This window comes from Amphiura filiformis, chromosome 11 (genome assembly GCF_039555335.1).
Source record: "Amphiura filiformis chromosome 11, Afil_fr2py, whole genome shotgun sequence".
Classification (NCBI taxonomy): Eukaryota; Metazoa; Echinodermata; class Ophiuroidea; order Amphilepidida; family Amphiuridae; genus Amphiura; species Amphiura filiformis.
In genome coordinates this window covers 14425348-14450295 of record NC_092638.1, presented here as the reverse complement: position 1 = coordinate 14450295, position 24948 = coordinate 14425348, and the positions used below count along the sequence as shown (strand labels likewise).

The 24948-nt window shown below is 35.6% G+C and overlaps 1 protein-coding gene across 1 annotated transcript; it reads left to right on the top strand.

Annotated features, from left to right (window-relative positions):
* Positions 1 to 1447: 1447 nt before the first annotated feature.
* LOC140163937 (probable tubulin polyglutamylase ttll-15) lies at positions 1448 to 23717 on the top strand. Its single transcript, XM_072187240.1, has 12 exons — positions 1448 to 1683; positions 8029 to 8205; positions 10281 to 10406; positions 13114 to 13195; positions 14847 to 15091; positions 16862 to 16940; positions 18111 to 18207; positions 20150 to 20219; positions 20970 to 21103; positions 22260 to 22344; positions 22854 to 22967; positions 23082 to 23717. The coding sequence occupies exons 1-12, from the start codon at positions 1471 to 1473 to the stop codon at positions 23211 to 23213; spliced, it is 1554 nt and encodes a 517-aa protein (XP_072043341.1). The 5' UTR covers positions 1448 to 1470; the 3' UTR covers positions 23214 to 23717.
* Positions 23718 to 24948: the final 1231 nt, after the last annotated feature.

Sequence of the window (24948 nt, the reverse complement as noted above, 5' to 3'; positions counted from 1 at the left end):
ATTATTTGTGAAAACGCGAACGCAAATCGAGGTCATTAATTAGAGGTTAATAACTGCGCATCAGTTATTTGGAGGGCATTGTGGACAATCTAAACATTTTGCCTTTGGAACCGAGGAATATCCCGAGGGGCGTAGCCCCGAGAGATATTCCGAGGTCCAAAGCAAAATGTTTAGATTTTTCACAATGCCCGACATATAACCGATGCAAAGTTATTAACCTCATTCATAACTGTCACTTTGATCTTTTAACTTTACAAAATAACACAAAATGTCCTCAAAAGTTTGTAAAAAAAAACAATTTTTACATCTTCCCTTTCCCAAAATCGATCAGGCTAAAACAAAACGACCAATAACAAAAGTGCGTATCAGAATCTGTGCAAATATGGTAGCGCGCAATCCAAATACGCAGCCAGCGCGCGCGCAGTTCGTTGGACGCACAATACGGCGCACGCAGAAGTCAATTGTGTGCGACATTGGAACAATTACGCATTTTGCGGTCAATTGTGAGATATTAATGACCTCGATTTGCGTTCGCGTTTTCACAAATAATAAAATATGATTGGATCGCACGCATCGCGTTTATTAATGAGGTCATTAATATCTCACAATTGACCGCAAAATGCGTAATTGTTCCAATGTCGCACACAATTGACTTCTGCGTGCGCCGTATTGTGCGTCCAACGAACTGCGCGCGCGCTGGCTGCCGTATTTGGATTGCGCGCTACCATATTTGCACAGATTCTGATATGCACTTTTGTTATTGGTCGTTTTGTTTTAGCCTGATCGATTTGGGGAAAGGGAAGATGTAAAAATTGTTTATTTTTACAAACTTTTGAGGAAAAATTTGTGTTATTTTGTAAAGTTAAAAGATAAAAGTGACGATTATGAATGAGGTTAATAACTTTGCATCGGTTATATGTCGGGCATTATGAAAAATCTAAACATTTTGCTTTGGACCTCGGAATATCCTCGGGGCTGCGCCCTCGATATTCCTCGGTTCCAAAGGCAAAATGTTTAGATTTTTCACAATGCCTCCAAATAACCGATGCGCAGTTATTAACCTCTAATTAAATCAAGTGGGTTTTTACGCATTGTAAAAACCATTGGTCCGGTGAATTCCCAGTATTCCTTTTTGTGATGGATTTGTGTCTCGTTGCGCTCAAATGAGTTTTGTATATCCAAAATAATCGCATTATTGTATGGCGATAAAGTTCCGTATGATACATCCACTATAAACACGCCTGCCAATGAGATTCTATCTATTCGCACTTGCACGGTTCCGCCATTATGCACTATATGCAGGAGAGCCTCGAACTGGCAGCATACATGAAAGGAAGAATTACGTAACCTTACACAGAATGTTATATGACTGGTTCAATTTCCATCCATGTATGCTGCCAGTTCCAGGCTCTCCCCGCACCTCGTGCATAATGGCGGAACCGTGCAAGTGGCGAATAGACACTGTTTTGAATGCTCGGCCTACTGAATATCACTGCCATGAAAGACTCTGCAAAGTTGTTTCCTCTGCTCATCTGCATTGAGATCATTTTAATCATCTCTATGAACTTATTCTTGTACCGATGTTCACATGATCATGATGACGAGATAAGTCTTCCAGCAATCAACGACCCAGGCTACAAATATGGCCAACCGCTCTTCAGTTGGAAAATGAACAAGAACTACGTGAGTAGGCCTATACCACAAAAATGCCGTGCCAAGACAGTCTGAGCTTTGCTCGAGAACTCTAGCTTCGAATTTGAATATTTGTGACTAAAAGGGATCAGATATCAACGTTTGTGCAGTATTTTGTCATGTTTGTGGGACATGAGTGCACATCAGGCATATCGAATTGCATTCTGAATACGAGTAATCATTTAGATTTTTCGAAATTTGCGATATAAAATCTTTTAAATACAAAATATTAAAAATTGATATTTTTTATATATTTTTTATATTTAAGAGTCCTCGAAGTAAAATGTATAAATGTACTGAAAGTGTATGTAGGTGGGCGAAAAGACGACGATCATTTGAAAATGTTGACCTTTTGTATCATTTAGGATACACTTTTTCCCCCGAAAAACCTACATTTTTTAGGTTTTTTTTGGAAAAACTGTTTATTATCAATACGAAAGGTCAATTCCCAATTGATCGCCGGCTTTTCATCCCAGCTACATACACTTTAAGTACTTCTCATTAGATTTATAAAGGTCACTTTATCAATTTTCAATCATTTGCTATAAAATGTGTACTATTAGGTCTATATGAGTTTCAAAAAGCAAAATTATTTGATATCCGAAAGGGCATTCTTCGTATTTAAAATGCAATTCGATATGTCTGATGCGCTCTCATGTCCTACAAAAAATACTGTCCAAATGTTGCTACCAGAGCCCTTCAAGTGTTTTATTATTATTATTTTTATTTATTTTTATTTCCGCCATCTAAAATATCCGCTTATCCCTTTCCCGAAAAATCTAATTACCGTACCGGCGCACACCGACATCGCCTGGCTAATAATTACTTTGTCAGCAGAGACACTAAAATAAATACCCGGGATCGATACACGTGAATTTGCTATGCACGAGTTTGATATGAGAAGAAAATCTTTGGATACCGGGGTAGAAAATGATGAATATCTCCCGTAAATGATTTCGTATAAAGAAACCAGATGTGGTCCCTTGCACTTGAATATATATTTTGAACAGATATGATAGTCGTTAGCTTGCGTCTTGAGAAAGAACCGTGCGTCTTGAGTCAAAAACTGACAATAATTCTGATTTATATGTGCCGAATTATATAGCGCAGTGTATAGGCCAATCGTTGAGGTAGTCTAAGAGAATATGACCTATGGCGTACCAGTCGACCCACACATCAGCGAGGTCAGTAACCGGCTAATCGGGGCTATTGTCAGTAGCCTTAGTCAGATGTCCTTCGGCCCATTATGCGACTCAAAACTATTAAACAGGTCGATACAAAATGGCCATGCGTGGCGGTGGATTCAACCTACCATGGTGATTTCTGCCATGAAGATATCGGGGCGATGACACTGTGCGGCGTCGGAGACCCAGTTTAAAAATTAAAACACTTCTGATCCTAAACAAGAAGTGTGCGATTTCGCCAATTACAACAATTCGTTAGCGCTATAACTTGAATATTTTTTTCTGTACATCATTCTTGTTGCTTGACCTCAATTCTATGAAAAATACAAATTGTATGCCGTTTGAATGTTCTGATAGTGGTGGGGAGTATAATCCACAATACACTCTAGAAGTTATTTGCCGACCATTTGTTACAATGCACCAACTGTGACATCTTTACAGTGAAAGCATTTATAGAGGTTATCCACGTTACTCATGTGTGACTTCTAAGAAAAGGCGCTGATTCCCGTAGTATTCCTAATTCAAACCAATTCAATAGAGTACCGAAGTGTGACGGCATAAATTTTTTTTTTTTTTTTGCATTTCAGCATTTTCATGACCATAATTCAGTAGAACATGATGAAAAACATCCACAGTCCAAATTTGGTGGGAATCGGATCATGAGGGCCCGAGATATAGCCGCATGAATACCTAATTAGCCCCATTGAAATCAGTGTAAATTGGCCTGGTTCCAGTTATGAACCAGGTATTGTAAACTGTCATCATTCTTTTGTATACGTGTAACACGGGTGATAGAATGCAGTTTATACCCTTCAAGGCCGCATCATCCCACATTTAATTTTGGTGGGATAGTTGGGTAACCGTCGCGGCTAATGACTGCCATTGAGGAGCAGGAATGCGTGAAATTGGATTCGTCTATAGAGCACGGATAACCTCTATTAGAATTGCATCGATGATAAGGAACTCTGATGAGGAACAAAGAAAAACAATCTATCGTGTTCAAATACCCCTTACTGTAAATAGAAATCCCATCAAAAGTTTCAAGTCATTAGGAAAATGTGCCTGTAGACTCCGATGTCTTGCTGTAAATCAATAAAAATTAAATAAAAGTAGACATGGACAAATACATTTTCATCTCTTTACTAACAATTTTGTTAGGTCTGAGAGTGTTTAGCAATTTTTCTTTCTTGACTTTTAAAAAACAGGGTCCCTGGGTTTAATAATTGGGCAGACAGTAGCCATGGTATAGCTCAACTTACCGTACTTTGCCTAACCAGACAGTCCATGCCAAAATTGTTACTACACCTTTACATTTCATCGAATCTCTTTTTGATGTCTGTCATTTTGAACATCACACTTGAAAGATGTATGCTATGTAGAAACTTTATTTTGCAATTTCATGATTTGCATATTATTAGCATATTTGCAAGAAAAAACATGAAAATCAATAAATACCTATATTTTTCACAATTTCAATATTTTATTAGAAATTAAGCATGTAGGCCGTTTGTTATGACTTGATGAATGAAGCTGTTAAACAGATTTTGATATTTTTGCTTGTTTTTCCTTTTTTGCACAAAAAAGTAAAAAAATCAACATTATTTGGATGACCTATATTTTCTTTGAATATTTATCAAATTTCTTAATTTAGGTATAATACAGTGCAGAAAAAGATGTCAAAAAATCTGTTAAAACAGATTTCAATAAATTGTTCCATTTTCCATTTTGGGTTAAATACTCAATTTTCATGCGCGGGATATTTGAAACATAAAATGAAAACATGTCCATTGCACTTTTTCCTCGAGATGTACTATAATATCAAGGTCACGGATGTATTATAATCCTTCTTATCTTCACTGATCCATCAGATACCTATTGTTATGAATGATCAATGAAAAGGTTCAGAACTGGGCTACTAATGGTCTGTCAAGTATCTATAGTTATTTTCATGACTGTGTCAACTCAAAAATCATGCAAGGTCGAATGTAGGAAAAGTATGATCAGTTGAGCTGTATAGCTTCGAATTTGCACACGATATAGTACGCATATTTAGCATTCAAACTGACTAATTAATCGGACTGAATGACTAACTTATTTTTACACTGTACATTAGATAAATATCAGTATTGATTTATTATATATTCTATTCAGCAATATCTTCGGGCGACAAGAAAGAATTCGAAGGAGCCTATAATACACTGAGAACTTTACAGTGTTGTGAGTAAGACATAAAAACTGATTGGAATCAGCAATTTTCTCGGGTTATTTTCTCAGAACCATGACAACGAAGAGAGGTAGTAATCTGATATTATCATGTACCGAGGTGGGTGGACAGGATATGAAGACACATGAATAAAAAATAAATCGAGAAGCAAAAAAAAAAAGAGGAAAAAATAGAAGAAAAAAAACCACCATCCCAGAGCCCAGAAGCCTCGAACCGAGGCTAACCGCGAATGTGAAGTTATCGGTGAGCAAATTCGAAGCTAGGCTTTTCGAGCAAAATGCTACCCACGAATTTGTTCAACAAGGTCACCCTGCGAACATAGATGGAGAGATGATTCATCTTCATGTTTTGTTGAGAAGCGATGTTTTCAAACATGTAAACGAATGCAGCAATGCTGCAACACTCTAAGAAAAAAAGATTTTTGGGTGTCCTATATCAAGAGAACGAAGAAAGAACCCCAAAATGGCTCTTTCTGCCCTTCGCATTGAATTTTAAGATATTTGAAAAAATACAAAATTGTGGCCAAATTCATCAAAGAAAAGTTATTCTGAGCATTATTTTTTCCTAAACAATGACATTAAAATTATGAATTTCGTTCTTATTTCAACTGGTTTACAATGTAATTTGAATTTTGTTTAATACCATCATTCCTTCCCAAGAATATCAGCATTTGCTTGACATTTTCAGATACAGTGACTTTACAAGAATTGTTTTCTGTAACCTGATTGTTTTAAATAATATTTTCTTGTACAAAAGTTCTTTTGTTTCACAGTTTTTTCAGTTTGTATTCAACAAACAAAACGAAATAACAAATTGAAAATAAATGTGTAGTTTTATAATAGACCTATAGGCCTACACCTTCTCAGACCCATTCTCAGACCCATTCGCACAATCAATCAATCAATCAATCAATAAATAAATAAATAAATAAATAAATAAATAAATAAATAAATAAATAAATAAATAAATAAATAAATAAATAAATAAATAAATAAATAAATAAATAAATAAATAATAAATAAATAAATAAATACGCAAGGAATGTATTTATATAAGCTGGGCCTATTTTTGAAAACCTTAGTTCATAAATAATAGTGCATTGTGCCATTCGTCCCCATTGCTCTAAATGGATTGATTCAAAAAAGTTTATGGTACCCAACGTTCTACGGCTTTTTATAAAAAATATCGCGGGAAAAGACCAAAATTGAAAAGAAATGGTTTTTTGAATTTGAAAAGTATAAATCACGTTGGGTCTATTAAGGCTGTGCTAACACTATTCTTCGATGACTTTGACCACAATTTTTTATTTCTCCAAATATCTTAAAAATTCAAGAATCTAAGCTAATTGAACAGAATAGGCTACGTAAATCGCGTATTTATATAAGGACTTATTTTTGTCACTATCCTCACGTCGCGTCGGTGAACGGAGTCTCAAGTCCATCGCACTAGGTGCTCTATATTATTCGTCCATGGTAGAACCATTTCTGGTTCCACACATCCGTCCCTTCTCTCACCTATCATGCTTATTGTCGGAATTGTTCTGCCGGGAGGAGGAGCCAGTTAATTTTAGGATAAAAGTACTAATAGTGACAGATGTTGATTTTTGTCATTTTTATGAAAATTGCCCAATGTATTTTAAATAGTGAGTAGTATAATATTACCAAGATTTGAAGCTCAAGTTTGCATAATTAATTAGTTAATTAATTATGCAATTGACGGATGTTTATATATGACATTACCCGACGTTTTACATAGTGACGTATCCAAGATCCGTCACTATGTAAAACGCCGTTTACTCGGAAAAACAACTAAATTGTATGGCGTTTCCCCAGCATCCGTCACTATGCAAAAACATGATTTTTCAATCTGAACGTACGTAATTCAATATTGTTCATTGAAACCTGCGGGATATTCAATGGATCATTATTTTACTAAAAAATCATTTAAATACATTTTGAATGGTTCGAGTTGATTCGACAATTATTTAGAGACATTATTTCAAAACTTTCCAATATAAAAGGGATGGTTAAGTAATAAAAAATGGAAATATGATCCTTTTTAATGAGTAGGTTATTGAAAGATGATCAAAAGATGTTAAGAGGCGTTTAGAAGCGACTCCAAGTTGACAGATAATACAGTGTAAATTGGTAACAACTGAATACAACCAATGGTGTTTTGTAAAAAGACGTTACTTGTGTGACTAGCTATATCATGAGAGTGAGAACTAGTAACATCAGGAGTAAATAATCAAATACAATATGTCATGTATGTCGTGGGCACTCGTGGTGAGTCGGTTTTGAAAAAAAGCGTTTAATAAAAAGCGTAATGAACCAACGGATGTTTCGAAGCCCTTCCTTGATCCGACTTTCATGCGCAAGACATACTGACGGATGTGTGACGGATTCCCGTAGATCAACACAAGAGACCAGATTAACGTGCACGATATCGGCGCAAGTCATAGTGACGGATTTGTGACGGATGTTAGGGTGCAACATATTCACGTTTTTACACAGTGACGTATAACTTTGCAATCATTTTACTGATTTAAAAGCGAATAATTCTTCATGTGATAGATGTTTCAAGATACTTTAGATACTAGTTTTTTATAATACAGCAACCTTTGGAGGATTTTACTTGTTATTGTTCTATGGTTGATCACAAATTGGCATACACTTTGATAACTCAAAATTTTCTGGCGGAGTCCAACATCCGTTACAATGTATTGTGTAAAGTCAGTTGGGGACTAAGAGTCTGCTTCCCCTCATGAAACCCAGCCCGGAAAGAGGGGGGTAAACGTCTGACCGTATAAAAAGAGGAATTTTATTTAAGACCGTAGAATGGGGAGGCCCGGTTGGAGGAAGGGGTCAAAACAAATTGCGTCCAAAACGGTACATGGCTCATTTTGTTTGTCTGTTTGTTTGTTTTAAGCCTACAAGTTACAATATTATCAGTGATCGTCTTGGATATAAGATCAGAGAGGCAAATGGAAGGTTTTTTCAATGTAACGAGACGGCGAATACTGGGAGCCGGCCCGACTTTTGGTGTAGAAGATACCGACACTTTGTTCACTACCGAATCAGTAACTTCGAAGATGCGGATGTCAAGGTAAGCATACGGGCCGATTGTCTGATGTCTCTGCGTACTTGTGTATGGGCCGATATGTTGTTTGTCTCGGTCCCAGCCGGTTTGTGTTCCTGTTTAGTGACGAAGGAGCACAAATCGGCTGGGACCGAGACTAATATGTTGTCTGCGTACCCCGGCTGCGTACTTGTAATTTCCCGTTGTAGCCAAAGGCTGCGCTGCGTTTCCTGTGAGGCATTTGGGCTTTTTTCTTAGCTCAATTCTTTCCGGGGGTACTCACACATTTTGGGTGTGTGCAAATAAATACCAACACAACGCATTGAGCTCACGATTCGCTGTGACCGGTGCAAATAAATAACACAACGCAAATCTCACTATTAAAAGTGTTTTATTGGCGGGCACTGGTGTCGTTCTTTCATGACCTTTCACGCACATTTTAAGCTGTAAATCGCGTATGATAAAGGCTTTTGAACTGTTTTTTAAAATTTAAAATTGTTTTTTTTTTAATGTTTTTTTTTCTTTTTGTTTTGCCACTAGAAAAACGCCTTATGATAATTATGTAAGTTAAAATTACCATGATTTTGAAGCACTCATAAACATTGATACAAGTTTGGGACTTTGATAATTTAGCTTACATTGCAGAAAGTTAAAGACATAATTCCCACGCGATTTTAAGCGTCAATGCCTACTTATACAAATTATTTATTTTCCATGTTTAAAGGATCTGGAATGAGCGTTTCGACAGTATTTTTTGTGGGACATGAGAGCACATCAGACATATCAAATTGCATTCTGAATACGAAGAATATCTTTCTGATATCAAATAATTTTCATTTCTTGAAATTCACGATATAATAGTACAAATTTTAAAAGTAACAAAATTATTAAAATTTGATATTTTTCACATTACCCGGTATGTTATCATTATTGTTGTCCACTGTGCTGAGATACTATAGTCTCAGCCTTTGTCATTAATTAACCATTGCTGTGACATCACTAACCGTAGATTATTATTGGGCTATTTATTAAATAGGCGAGGTGATGTCCTAGATTTGTATCTAGGATTCAAACAAATTACAAGATGTTAATGATATTGAGACCATTTTTTATCAAACTTCCTGTTTTGACCCCCATAATTTGATGTCCAAAATATTCACTTTTGAATCCACTTGAATTCTGAAGCGTAAAAAATTGAACATTTCTTGCTTTTATTAAAGCAAAAAAAACAAACAAAAAACAAAAACAAAACAAAAACAGCTAAAATATCATACTGGCTCATACCGTAAATGGTTTGATCAAAACCCTGTACACTTTTGTGGATGGGGCTCTTCATATTTGCATGTTTTAAAAACGCTCGATAGTAAGCACTTATGCTAACTATCGAGTTTTGACGGTATGTGCTTTTTACAGTGCAGACATAATTCCCACGCGATTTTAAGCGTCAATGCCTACTTATACAAATTATTTATTTTCCATGTTTAAAGGATCTGGAATGAGCGTTTCGACAGTATTTTTTGTGGGACATGAGAGCACATCAGACATATCAAATTGCATTCTGAATACGAAGAATATCTTTCTGATATCAAATAATCATTTTTTGAAATTCACGATATAATACAAATTTTATGACAAATTATTAAAATTTGATATTTTTCACATTTTTTATATATAACAGTCCTCGAAGTAAATTTTCTAAATCTAATGATATATTCTTAAAGTGTATGTAGCTGGGAGGAAAAGCCGACGATCAATTGAAAATTTTGACCTATCATAATTGAAGATATGGATTTTTTTCCAAAAAGACCTATTTTTTTGGTGTTTTGGGGAAAATCCATATCTTCAATTCGAAAGGTCAAAATTTTCAATTGATCGTCAACCTTCCTCCCAGTTTACTTGGTACTGTTAAATATCAAAAATATCAATTTTAATCATTTGCCATAAAATTTGTATTACATTGCAAATTTCAAAAAATCAAAATTATTTGATATCACAAGGACATTCTTCATATTTAGAATGCAATTCGATATGTCTGATGTGCTCTAATGTCCCACAATAAATACTGTCCAAACGTTCATACCCCATCCCTTAATGTGATATAGTTTACAGATTACATACCTGGATTATACGAGCACGTGGGATATAAAGCAAACTTGGTATCGCGGGGCGGAAAATACATACCAAAAGGGTTCCATTTACCACGCCAGATCAAGGAGTTCTTGAAATACGTAAGTTATATTTTACCATTTTTTCCTTTTATATTAAGGTGGTTTTTATATTGAAAACTGCATTGTTCTAAGTTTTAGCACACTCAAAGAATATAAAATTAGGCATAAAATGATGCATCAACCAGTCTAATAGGACAAGGAGGGGGGGGGGGGAGGGGACTCCCACTTGTATTTCAAGTTGTATATCACCCTCGTCCAAAAAAAAAAAAAAAAAAAGGGTCTTCTTTTTCACGAGTTGGGCGCGATGCACGAGTATATCGCTCAAAACAGCAAAAATTGGGGAAAAAAGGTCACCTTGGAATTATGGCAACATTTGGGCCTCATAACCACTATATTGTTGGTCTAGAGTATATTAAGAGTATACATATTTAGAACGGCACATACTTGATAAATTCATATGTGAGGTCAAATTTGGGCCAAAACGGGGTTTTTTAACCCACATTTTTTCGGTCAACGTAACAAAAAAATTCTTGGGCCAAATTTTTTTAATTAATTTTTTAAAATATGATAAAAATATCTAGGAACGGTTTTTTTAAAATTTTGACCAAATTTACCAAAAACATTTGAAATTTGGGCGAAAATCAGGTTTTTTAAATTTTGTTTGAAAATTGAGCAATTTGTGAACTTGTCAACAAATTAATAATCGATCGATAAATCAATAATAGATAGACAAATCAATTAGGTCAAATACGAATTTAATATAGGGGGCACAGCAAATAATATAAATATATCTGCATATTCATGAAGGGTGTATGACGAACTAACGTCATAAAGTGGGTACTCAAAAAAGGTAGGGATTTCATTCTTCCTAAAGTTTCCGTAAAAAGTTTGATTGACATTTCGCAACTCCTTGTCCTATTAGACTGGTTGATGCATCACTTTATGCCTTAATTTTATATTCTTTCAGTGTGCTAAAACTTAGAACAATGCAGTTTTCAATATAAAAACCATCTTAATATAAGTAAAAAATGTCAGGGGTGGAGGAGCAGGAGGGCTGAGGATGATGCGGTAATGGTGCCTTTTGGCAAATGTTTTAAGCGTATATCTTCCTTACTATAGTCGTATGGCATTGGGCTGGTTTATATATGATATTGTTAATATTATACCTGAGCATAATTTAATAACAAACAAAAAATACAATATGGTATGTTCATGTCTTTTGGCACCGGTTGTGTCAAGTAAACATTCATAGAGACTAGTTTACTACTCACACACTCTAGCCCAGTCAAATTGAGACAATAAAAATCCAGACAGTGTAAAAGTGCATAATGTGCATAAATCCAAAATGGCCGCTTATGCAGGAGTGAAAGTGAAAGTTGGTCAAATCTTGTTAAAACCATACCAATGTATAGCTCTCATATTAAAGGATTCAGAAAAAAGTATATAAGAAAATACGCTTCTTAAGTTATAGGCAAAAAGATCAAAGGTCAAATTTTCGTGTCCACATGCGTCTACAAAAAAAAATGCTCCAATTCTAATCCAATTGGTCTAAAATTGTTCTTTGGCAAAATAAATCAAAAGGAGAAAGGTTGCATTGTTGGGATGTTTTGTTACATAGGTAACATCACAAAATTGGTCAAGGTAAACAGAGCACAATGGATTTAGATCGTTTTTGCCATGTTACCAAACCACCTGAGATATGGCAAACTGTTTTTTTAATGCTTTTGCAAGCGGAACAATCTGAGACCATTTTGTTTATCAAAATCAGAGAATATTTCAAGCGTTGCCTCTGTGGAATCCAAATTTTGACATTTGACCTTTCCCTATAACTCAAGAACTGTGCATCGGGGATGGGTCAAACTATACTTTTTATATACTTTATACTTTAAACTATACTTATTCTTTTCTAAATCATTATGATGAGGGGAATACATTGGTAAGGTTGTAACAAGATTTTACCAAAGCTTTGAAATTCAATCTCTGCGTAAGCGGCCATTTTGGATTTATGCAAATTGTTCTACTACTTGGAGTTTTGGGGACTTTTGATATATTTTTGTGTGAGTTTTTGGGAGATGGACACATGTGAAATGAATTCTGTTGCAATATGTGGTGGATGATTTCATAATTTGTCTGGGTTATTCATTGTGCACCTTTTATATAAACGCTATAAAAACGATCTAAATTTTATAAAGGATAACAAATTATACGGAAATGCTTAAATGTGCAAAATGTTCTTGCCCCTTGCGCTCTCCAAGCGGGTGTCGACTACAGAGGACAATTTCCAAATATTCTTTAAAAATTCCAAAATTTCAAGAATGTACAGTTTGAAAGAATTTTTGGTAGGCCGAGAGGGGGCAAACAATTTTTGGCAGGCAGAGAGTGAAGCAATTTTAGGCAAGCCGTTTGGGAATTTACCCCCACCCGCTCATAATTATTGCCTAATAATTGGTATCAAGATGGGTCCTCGTCGTGGTCTAATTTTGCGCAAAATGTTTAATTGTTGCCCCCCCCCTGAAATTCATGTTCCCCCCTCCAGAGAAAAAAATCCTAGTGCCGCAACTGGTGCACGTTTTTTTATTCCAAACATGTCGGCAGCACCAACCGCCCTTATACCACTATGCAAAGCAAACTTGAATACCCAGTCCAGGGGACAGGGTAGAGTGAATTGAAGCTGACCAATGGCGTGGCATTCGCTCAATCCGCCTTTCGCCATTGGGTTATATCATAATGCATTGCCTGTATAGTTCTCCATGATTTTCTTTTACAGTCATTATTGCCTGAGAACAAGGATAAAAGATGGGTTCAAAAACACCCATTGCACCGCGGAAACAGAGTGAAAGAATTTCACGGTATGTTATCATTATTGTTGTCCACTGTGCTGAGATACTATAGTCTCAGCCTTTGTCATTAATTAACCATTGCTGTGACATCACTAACCGTAGATTATTATTGGGCTATTTATTAAATAGGCAAGGTGATGTCCTAGATTTGTATCTAGGATTCAAACAAATTACAAGACGTTAATGATATTGAGACCATTTTTATTAAACTTCCTGTTTTGACCCCCATAATTTGATGTCCAAAATATTCACTTTTTAATCCACTTGGATTCTGAAGCGTAAAAAAATTGAACATTTCTCAAACAAACAAACAAACAAACAAAACAAAAACAGCTAAAATATCATACTGGCTCATACCGTAAAAACTCGATAGTTACTAATCGAGCGCGAAAACATGAAATTGTACCAAAGTCCGGCGCTTTACCAACTAAGCTAATTGGGCTAATGTATCGATGGTTTGATCAAAACCCTTTACACTTTTGTGGATGGGGCTCTTCATATTTGCATGTTTTAAAAACGCTCGATAGTAAGCACTTATGCTAACTATCGAGTTTTGACGGTATGTGCTTTTTGCAGTGCCAATTGGTAAAAAAGTCACCTATAATACGCCGTTTATCATAAATAGTTGGGAATAATGAAATGTGAGGCACAGCGTCCACACTAGGTAAATAGTTATTTTTTACAAAGGTATGTCCATTAATTAGGGCTCCAAAAGTTTGACAATGACCCAAAATTTCAAAATGGCTTCAAACTTATTTACAGGGTGTTTTCAGATAAAGCATTGTCTAAAAATGCTAAAAAGTAAATAGGAAACTCACAGGTCCTAATTCAGACCCAACATAAAAATGACCAACATAGCTGGGACATCAACGTAATATTTTTCCTTTATTTTCAGAAATAAGATGACTTAAAAATCATATTTGAATGTGATTTAATATCCTTGAAAAATGAAAAAAGTTGGAAAGAGTTCTTTATAATTTTAACAAACTTGCATTTTTATTTTTTCAACGCTGCAAAAAAAGTACCAAAATTCAACTTTCAATTTTTAAGATATTTGGTACAATATTGGATGTTTTTCAATTTAAAATAATTAATTTTTGAAATGTCCTTGTGTGATACCTTTAGATATATATCAGACTTGAATATTGGCAACTTTGTAATATTTATACTCAATTTTGCACTGTCTCACGTAATTTTGGTGACTCTTTGGTGTCCTAGTTACACGCGACATGTCAAAGTCTTTACTTTTAACTTTAAAATGTTGAATTGGCCAGGAAGAAATAAAACATAACATTAAACACTGTTTGCAGTGTTAAATCAATGTCAAAAGTCACATTTTCAACAAAATGATGTTGTTTATACACCGAAAATGACCAACATAACAATGTCAGCATGGCGGGACACCAAAATTGCCCATCAGCAAAAGCAAAATCATGAAACACAACAAAAATTATTATGACACCGACAACAATTATTAGAATACCAACGACAACAACTAAAGAAAAACATCATCATTATCATCATCACCATAATCACCATCATCATCATCATCATCATCATCATCATCATCATTAAGTCAAACAATAAGCTAGAATTTAATACATCTTTCCTTTAAACGTGTTTGTTCATTAAAAAAAAACACATATTCTTTATATTTCAGAACTAGATCTTCGCCCAGAAAGTATAATTCAGAAATTCATTGGGAATCCGTTTCTTATCGAAGGCCGCAAATTTAGCATTGGCGTTCATGTAGCGTTCTCTTCGGCCAGACCTTTAAGGGCATACGTACTCGATTCTGTTGTGAACTTACGATTTTGTCGTGAAGTATATACTCCTAATAATTTCACCGATTTTCGAAGTTATATAAGCGATGGATTGGAATTTGGTGTCAAATTGATCAGGCAGGTAAGCAAAGAGAGTATAAAAGCCATATATGTGACCGTACACGACGAATGAGCCGTAAATTCCTCCTCGGTCAATTTTGTTTTATATCGTGTTTTGAAAATATATATCATAAGCTTTAACATGGTATATCATTGGACTTCAAACAATATCTAGAAGCGGGGTTATAGTGTTGAACTTTGCTCCTTCAACAAAATGGTCGTTTTTTCGTTTCTACCCGTGTCTCTTTTTCCTCATTGCCGGTAATAATATCAAACAGTCATAATTGGCGGTCATTTCAAATCATCCCCAAGTCAACGAGGTTCAGGATTGTCCTTTCATTGTTAATTGTTGGTTATATATACATACCTGGACAAAATACAATGCTTTAACCGACCACTTGAACAGGATTTAGCCAAAGCAAACAAACACCAGAGCTGTTAAGAATGCTTATTATCTTCTTCAGCAATAGGATTATTGATTGGTGTTTGACTATCAAAATGAGATAGATGTCGCGCCAACTTTAGGTACCGATGAATACGACCTTCGTGTACATTTTACACTATAACTCAGAATACAATCTAGGACATGTACGGCTCATTCGTGCTGCACGGTTACATATAACGCTGGTTATTTATATGGTCGACAGTTGGTTGTACAAAGTTTGGCACAGCGCCTGATAATAATTTAAAATACATTAAATTACACGACGTTTCGGGTCTAAACCTTTTGCAAGTGTGAGCAAATGCAATGATACCTTACAGAAGCACAAAAATGTGTGTGACCATGAACAAAGGGAAGAAAAAAACATTGATAATGACCAAACACTTACATAATGAGATAAAGAAAGAACATGATGCAGTCATGTCTACAGTAGAATTCACCGCGACCTTTGCAGGACTTAAACCTCATTAAAAGCTATTAAACCAAGATAACACTCATTGAAAACAGCTCAACTGATTAAATCAGATCTTCTCTGGTTGTGCACATGTGTCTGTTTTATATGTGCGGTATCGCAATGAGCTGGTATTTATAGCTTCAGTTGGGTAACCGATTATAAAGGAAACGCAAGGAAACAATGGTATGTGGACCTTTGTTCACGAAATGAGACAATGGCCTGCTTTTTGTTAACCAGCATTCTTGAAAATGAGCAACATAATGATTGTTGACTTAACACGGTTTGGAAATAATTTCTTCATATTTTTGGTGTTATCTGTCGTTTACATATCCTTCCTGAAACACCAAAGTACGAATATTTCCAAACATCTAAATTAGCTAAAATTTAGGACATGTTACAAAACTATATTTTCTAGAATTTTAGAAGAGTACTTTTAATATTGGCCAGTTATTTTTCACACAGCGACGTTAACTAGGCAATGGACTATTACCTATAACATACACTAAAACACCAAAGTACGCATATTTCCAAACATCTAAATTAGCTAAAAATTTAGGACATGTTACAAAACTATATTTTCTAGAATTTTAGAAGAGTACTTTTAATATCGGCCGGTTATTTTTCACACAGCGACGTTAACTAGGCAAATCCCCATACTTCTAACGTAGGCTATTTGTAGAGGTCACGCGTCAATGGGAAGAGCACTGTGTATTGTGTATAGGAAAACGGACAGTAACTGCAGTATGACAAACCAAGCAAAAAGGTGAAGAACCCAGACTTTGTGCCTGACAGAACAGGCATATGTATAACAAAAGGCTCATTTTATGACCGTGCATGGCATGATGTCAAGAGTTGGGCTTTTCCCTCTAAACATATCACTTTTATTCTGGTTTCAGATGGATTCTTTGAAGAACTATAGCTTAAAGCAACAGTATTCAGCTAAGCAATCACTTGACGCATATTTTCATTTAGTAGGTACGTAGGATAAAATATTTACATTTTTTTTTTTTTTTTTTAATAATTACCGCGGATATTTACAGTCACATACAAGATTCCCGCACGAAATTACTTCAAAACATGTTTCTACTGAACCAACATTATTACCAGTTTTAGTAGCGCAAGCGTGAAGCGGATTTCGAGTTATCTTCACCTATCTTTCCTTTACTCTCTCTAAGTGTACAAGGGTAAAATGTCAATCTTTTATGGATTGCCTAAAGTGACCACTCCAATAGAGTGCGGAAATTTACTATTTTGAGAGTGAATTTCACTCCTTGCTCACTCTTGAATTTCACTCTTTCCAGAGTGGATTTTACTCTTTTAAGAGTGGATTTCACTCTGCAAAGAGCAAAATTCACTCTGGAAACAGTGAAATTCACTCTGGAAAGAGTGAATTTAACTCTTTTCAGAGTGAATTTCTTTCTTTCCAAAATGAATTTTACTCTTTCCAGAGTAAATTTCACTCTTTCCAGAGTGAATTTCACTGTTTCCAGAGTGAATTTTGCTCTTTGCAGAGTGATTTGCACTCTTTCCAGAGTGAATTTCATTCTTTCCAGAGTGAATTTCACTCTTTCCAGAGTGAATTTCACTCTTTCAAGAGTGAATTTTATTCTTACCAGAGTGAATTGCTCTCTTGTCAGAATGAATTTCATTCTTTCAAAAGTGAATTGCACTCTTTCCAGAGTGCATTGCACTCTCATACTGATACTGACAATCATCTCATTTCCGCATGATTACTCTTGCCATCGTTATTGGATAACTTTACCACCAAGTGCTTGCCGAAATATTTCAAGTTTGTTATTTTTCTTACAGTTTGATGAGCCCGTAATCGGCGGGCCTTATCACATCGCGTATTAATATCAATATATTCAATTTGGAGAATTGTCTTGTAGTCATCGCGCCAGAACTATTACAAATTATTAATTGAAGTCGTGTATTTTGTCTATTCTTTAACACGCAAAATATAGACCAGGCAGATCAACTATACAAAGGGTGTTTTGGCTTGAATCATAAGCGACTCGTAACAATGCAAAGAACATTGCCATCTTCCTATCTACCACGTAATGTGAAATCGACAGAATATTGGATCAATGTTCAACTTACAGGTTCTCAAATTGTTTTTCTGGTTCTTTTTTTCTTTTCTTCTAGGCGTCGACTCATCTACTATCAACATTCAGATTAGAGATGCTATACAAGATGTATTGGCCACCAAGAATGATCTTATTGGACAAAATGTTGATTTACGGTAGTATTCTTTTTTTGGTATTATTTTTTGGAATCCACCGTACAACCAATCGATTGATGGATCAAGGAATCAACCAATTAACTTTAATCAATTGAAACTCGCAGTTAACATGATTCATGGCGCCCCCGTGCAACAAATGTTATTTTAGTAACGGAAGTCTACCAGTGTTCACATTAACAAATAAGTACAGGGTGTCCCAAAATAAAGAGGCCCCTCATTGCGCCCTCTTATTCTCCTATTTCTGAAAAATTTAATCAAATATATTTTGGTATGTAAAAAAACCTTGAGTCGTTAGCTTTAATAAACCAAAACAATTTTATCAATCGGTTCACAACTTTTGAAGATATGCTCTTTTAAAGAAATGTACCCGTTTTTCACTCTGTCCACGGAGAAGGTTTGGCTACTTCAAAGATTGAAAAAGAGTACACATACCATGCATGAATATCAAACATTCCTCAATGATAACTTTATAAAATAACTTTATTTATGGAATGGGCTTTACCGGTGGGTTTATGGGCAATGGATTTTGTTGTTAATAGTGTCATTAATTTGTGGGTAAAATGGATGCCGAATGGGACTTCTTTTGCTTTACTTGCAATTACTTATTTTTTCTTGGTTATTTATGCCTTTTTGTTTTATTATGTTATTACTTTCTTACTTTGTTGTTTCTTGATTTCTTTTTTTATTTACAACATAAGTCATTTCTCTTTTTAGCCCTAAAAGGCTGTTTGGTTTGTCTTTGGTTCTTCTGAACTGAGTTTACTGTGCTGCTCTGCCCTCTACCTGGTTGCCTCCTTGGCGAATACAGGTTTCAGCCCCGGTCCTCATTGCATCCATTGCGTTGCGTACCATCCTTTGCGCCGGATACTTGCGAATGCACTCAGTAATACGTCTACGAAGATCTTAGATTTTGCCACAAAGGAAAAAAAGTGGTGTGAGGTCTGGTGATCATGCATGCCACTCCACAGCATGAGCCATCCCAACCACTCTGTTTGCTATCCGTGGACAGAGTGAAAAACGGGTACTTTTATTCAAAAGGGCATATCTTCAAAAGTTTTGAGCCGATTGAAATAATTGTTTTGGTTTATTAAAGCTAAAGATTTATGGTTTCTTTACATACCAAAATATATTTAATCAACTTTTCAGAAATAGGAGAAAAAGAGGGCGCAATGAGGGGCCTCTTTTTTTGGGACAACCTGTATAAATGCTTTAATGAGAGTTCTGTTGGCCAAATCGTAAGAGTTTAAATTGTGACCGTACACTACGAATCAGCCGTTAAGTCGTTATTTCGTGTTTAGAAAATATATATTATAAGTTTTAAAATGGTATAATTATCATTTGACTTCAAACGATATCCAGAAGCGGGGTTATGGTTTGCTGAACTCTGCTCCTTCAACAAAATGGTATACCTTCTTAGGTTCTACATGTGTCTCTTTTTCCACATTGCTGGTAATAAATATCAAACAGTCATAATTGGTAGTCACTTCAAATCATCCCCAAGTCAACGAGGTTCAGGAATGTCCTCTCATTGTTAATTGTTGGTAATACATACCTCGACAAAATACAACGCATTGTAACTTAAAACATGAACAAGATTTAGCCAAAGCAAACAAAGACTAGAGCTAATTAAGGATTCTATAGAAATAGGTAGAAGACTATTATCCTCTTCAGAAATAGAATTATTGATTGGTTTAAACGTTGTTTGACTCGCGCTATTAAATGAGAAACTTTTCGCACCAAATTGAGGTACCTATGCATATGAATACGACCTTCACGCACATTTTACACTGTAACTCAGAATACAATTTGCCGACTTTACGGGTCCCTCGTAGTGTACGGCCACAAATGTCTATATTGCATTTATGTTGTAGTCTAGTTATTTAATTTACTATGCATATTAACTGTTCTATCTTATTTGTTTCTCTGATTATTTTTCTATTAGATCTAGGTATTTTCAGTGGACAAGGTGGGACTTCATTTTAGACAGTGATTTGAAAATTCATCTTATGGAGGTAGTGTATAGAAATTTATTTTAACGTGGCTAATGTACCACTTTTTGGCTTCTACCTTTAAAAGTATGTAAGCTACATTGATACCGATGCCACTAATAGAACGAGAAGATTTGCCCCTTCATTTTGCATTCCACTTTTTTTCCATTTCTTCATAAAATGCAAAAAAAACCACAAAAAAATGCAATGGTTGTAGTACTCCCTTAAGGTATATTTTCTTTATTTTTTTACATGCACACTAGAGGTCTCTTTCCTTCTTTTTGCGGGCCCATGGTAACTTTTCTTAGCTTTTTACGGGCCTACTGTGGTCTTTGCTTTTACGGGTCCCTATCCGGTCTCTTTTCTCTACAAATTTCTTGAGGAATCAAGAACCTGTCTACATGTTGCATTAATCCTGGGGTAGTCCGCGCCATCACCTCAGTGTTATGCAAATAAATATTTCAAGGCTTATAATGGTTTCGACAAATTACAAATTTACGCACGCTTTTTTCGCATTGGCCCTTCAATGTTCATATTGATCATTGAGTTTTTCTAGCAGTTTAATCTGGAAGCAAAAGTTACTACTTTCAAGTTGCAGCTTCAATGTTCATACTTGCCGTTTTTATCTTGAAATTTGAAAATTTTCTACGCTTCGCGTGAGATTTGTTCAGAAAAACCTAATCAGAGAGCAAAAGACGCCACTTTCAAATTGCAAATTTTATCCACGCTATATATTCAAATAATACATTTAATAGCTTACCTTTGTCCTTGCAGGCCAATATTAACCCAGATATGAGTTGTAAAGGAATTCGCGCTGACCAACTTGATGGACAATTTTGCAATAATATAGTATATAATTTATTCCGTGCATTGGGCATCGCCAGCTTTTACGACTTCCACAAGGCAAGGTAAGAATTGGGCACTTGTGTAGTTTAGTCATGTAGCGCTATCGATGCCCGACAGGCACCAATGGTTCCTTCTATCATACCCTGCAGATGTAATATGCATTGAGTGCAATAATTAGAGGTTAGTAACTGCGCATCGGTTATTAGAGGGCATTGTGATAAATCTAAACATTTTGCCTTTGGAACCGAGGAATATACCAAGCAAAATAGACAATTAGATCTGTTCTATTTTGGAAAAATCGCGTTCCTAGCGACACGTTTGCGTAAAAGTTGGCAATCAGCATTTTTTTTTTTCAATTTGGGTATGCTGAACGCGAATCTGTTGTCTGTCAAACAAGATTTTGAGACCATGACCTTCAAAAAGACCCATAGGATCGCATAGGGGGCAATAACACTTTCAAACATGTCAAATTATGCGTCTGGCCCCACGGATACCAGAAATACAAAAATGTAATGTTTGTTCGTGTACGACCTACTCCAAAAGTAGTCGAAAGCGCTCAACCATTATAAATAGTGGGTCGCGATATAAGAAGTATTAGGATAAAACGTCACAGGTCAATTTTCTTGTTGTGTATGGGTCAAAAGTCAAAGTTGCTAAATTTACGTAAAAGATGAGGCAAGTTGTTCGCCTAGCTAAGAGGATTCAGAAAAAGAATAGTTTGCACTATCTGCGATCTCTAATTAGCATGTTACACAGCAAAGAGTCAAATGTCAAAAGATGGAATTTGTATTTCTTTTTCATCTATCTTCTGAACTTGACATCACAGATAGTAAAAAAAAATATTCTTTTCCAGAATCCTTGAACTTGAGGAACAGTTTGCATCCATTTTTACGAAAATCGGAGCAACTTAATTCTTCTTTCCTGTATAGCATACACATTGCCCTTGGGCCTGTTGAGCCTCATAACTTGGTTTACGTGTCCTACGTGCAATGTTACATTTATGTGATTCTTAGGTCATTATTATCTCAAATAGCAGTAATGAATGACAATAATAACTTTACACCATCTGTTTAATGGTCATTGTATGAAATCGTCTGGGTTTGTGTTGGGCCTCGGTATTTTTGTTTATCTCGGCCCAAAACAAACCCTCCGACTATCCGCAATGACCTCAAAACCGATAGCGCGCATTTTAACATTCTTTATGATTAATATTTCCAGCATTCCGTATGTGATAAGGAATAGTGATATATACGTAGAAAAAGACGTCTGCTATACATCCGTATGCAACTTATGCAAATCAAAGGTAGGCCTAATTAGCATAATTATTCGCTGGCGTAAACTGGGCGTACGCACAAAATACATACTTGCACGTATTCCCACGTACCCACAACGTGCACTGACATCTGCAATGTCACATCACATACCTATAACCCACTAACACATACGATATATGAGTAATGGCTATCTTAAATGTTAAAGCATTCCTTTTCCCAATTTTGAATTAAATATTGCTTTTGGTGTTTGAAGGGCCAGTGAATCCAAAGCGCACAAACTTGAGCAATTTTGGCCCATGATTTTGATCCGAAGCTCGCTGCTTTTCGCCCCCAAAAGGAGGATACACAGGACACTATTGCTTTATTTATCTAATTAGAATTTTCAAGGGGGACGTTCCCCTGGTAAAATTTATGGGGGAGGGGCGTGTCCCTTCCACCCTCTCCGCTTCCGCCGCCTATGTTTGACATTTAATTGGAAAACATGCACCCTATCAACATTGAGTGCATCAACATTCTTTGATTTGATTTCCTTATATAGGAATGTCAGCTTTGTTCTAAATGTCTATCAGACACCGAAAGAGACATCTTGAAGTCAGTGCTTTGGGAGCATTTAAGACGAGGGCAAACAAGACGCGTGTATCCTATTGCAACAGTAAGTATAAAGGATATAACTATTTTAGATAAACTGCGGTCCTCTTTAATTTATTTTGTCCATTATAAGACAAAATTGGCAAGCTAACATATTTTACATTTGACATTGTTTTAGGAACAACCCACTAAACCTGATGGAGATTCTCAAACATACAACTCTTCAAGGACAGATGACAATGCTCTAACGAGGGAGTGGCTACGACTGAAATGTGTACGAGATGTTCAATGGTGTAATAATATCAATTAATACGACAGGGGTATCTATTAAATAATTCACTTTCCATCTATCCAACCGTCCATTCGTCCATTATATTCCTCTATTAAAATTGCATCGTTTTTTAACTTCCATAACCACATGATATAAAGTTCGCATAAAGAGAATTTCAAGAATGAACCTTGATCGATGTTAAGTGATCTTAGATCCGTATTGTGACTGATTGATAACCACAAGATGATCTTAAAATCGGATAAATGGTTCAATTATCACGACCAATGCGTACATGGCAAAATAGTAAATGCCCGCTTTGGACCAAAATCCCCAGTACGAACTATGGCCGCCATCTTAACTGCTAAACAAACTTCATTTAAAGATTGCTGATGGCGTTTAATTCCCTGATATATATACTCAGGTAGAAATATAACGGCGTAACCCAATATAGCGACACAGCACATAACGTAAAGGGGGTACTCCCCTGCCCAATTTTGTGCCTATTTTTGCCTATTTTTGCATTTTCTCAAAAATTATAGCGTATTGGTGACAAGTAAGATATGCATATTATAGGGGCAACGACTACAACTACTGCACTGGAAATTTTATTTCAACACAGACAACAGTTGTGGAGTTACAGTCAAAATGAGGAAAACCAATATTTGATCAATAAATCAATAACTACTTGCCTTGAGTTGCTGAATTTTCAGTGCAGTATTTGTAGTCCTTGCGCCTATAATATACATATCTTACCTGTCACCAATGCGCTATCATTTTTGAGAAAAAGGCATAAAATTGGCCAGGGGTGTAGTACCCCCTTAACTGCTAAAAATAAAACAATTGCATAATACATTCCTGAAAAGGATCTAATGATTTGATTGACGTTTAATAAATACACCACATTTCGCCATACTGCATTTTAGAAACGCTTGCTGTTAGAATAAGAAAAATTTGGAATTTGGAATTAAGTGAAAATTAATTTTGTAAAAACTGTATTTTTTTAATGTAATTTTCACATTAGACCCGACAAAAGATTACCGTTTTGTTGTTATGATAATCTAATCTTTTGATTTCGTAAATAAAATTAGGGTCTAATGTGGATTTTGGATGCAAACTGGAACAATCCAATGCCTTGTCAAAAGCATTTGCTTCAAAATGGAGTTCGGATGCACTTCGCATAACAACTTCCGCCACTACGGGAAAGCACATGCACAATAGAGCACGCGGCCGATATCAAAATCGATTTTATGTATTGTGTATGTAGACCTATTCATAAGACCCTCGTATTAATTATCTCCATGCGATTGAGAATTCAACAATTTAAATAATGGTAGCTTTATTATAAATACACATTAATGTTTTAAGCAAATAAAATTCCAAAATATGATGTAGTAATGAAGTAGCGATTTATTAATATTATATGTTTAAATTTTCACGATGACACCATCAAGTCCTTCGTGGTCGAGCGGTCTAAGGCGCTGGTCGTTTGGTATACGTGATAGCCAAAGCGGTGGGGCCGTGAGTTCGAACCCCGCCTCTGCCAAACTTTAAAAGAAGTGAAATTAAAATTTTCTTTTTAAAAATTTCATATTGGGGAAATGTGACTGGGAGAATTTATGTATGGCGTGGAGTGGTGTGTTTAATAAAGTCATGAAAGTACGATTCTTCATTATCACCATCTTGATAATTATGTGAAGAAAGAAAAACGTTGAAGAAATTAAGGAAGTCCTCTAGGATCGACACCGATACGTCTGATGGCAGATCTGTGTCCGAC

Bases quoted from the DNA above. Each gene is read 5' to 3' on its own strand.
- LOC140163937 (XM_072187240.1), top strand. From the start codon at position 1,471: ATGCTCGGCCTACTGAATATCACTGCCATGAAAGACTCTGCAAAGTTG. The intron at 18,208-20,149 runs GTAGTATTCTTT...TTTTTCTATTAG, and splicing joins GGACAAAATGTTGATTTACG to ATCTAGGTATTTTCAGTGGA. The intron at 22,968-23,081 runs GTAAGTATAAAG...ACATTGTTTTAG, and splicing joins GCGTGTATCCTATTGCAACA to GAACAACCCACTAAACCTGA.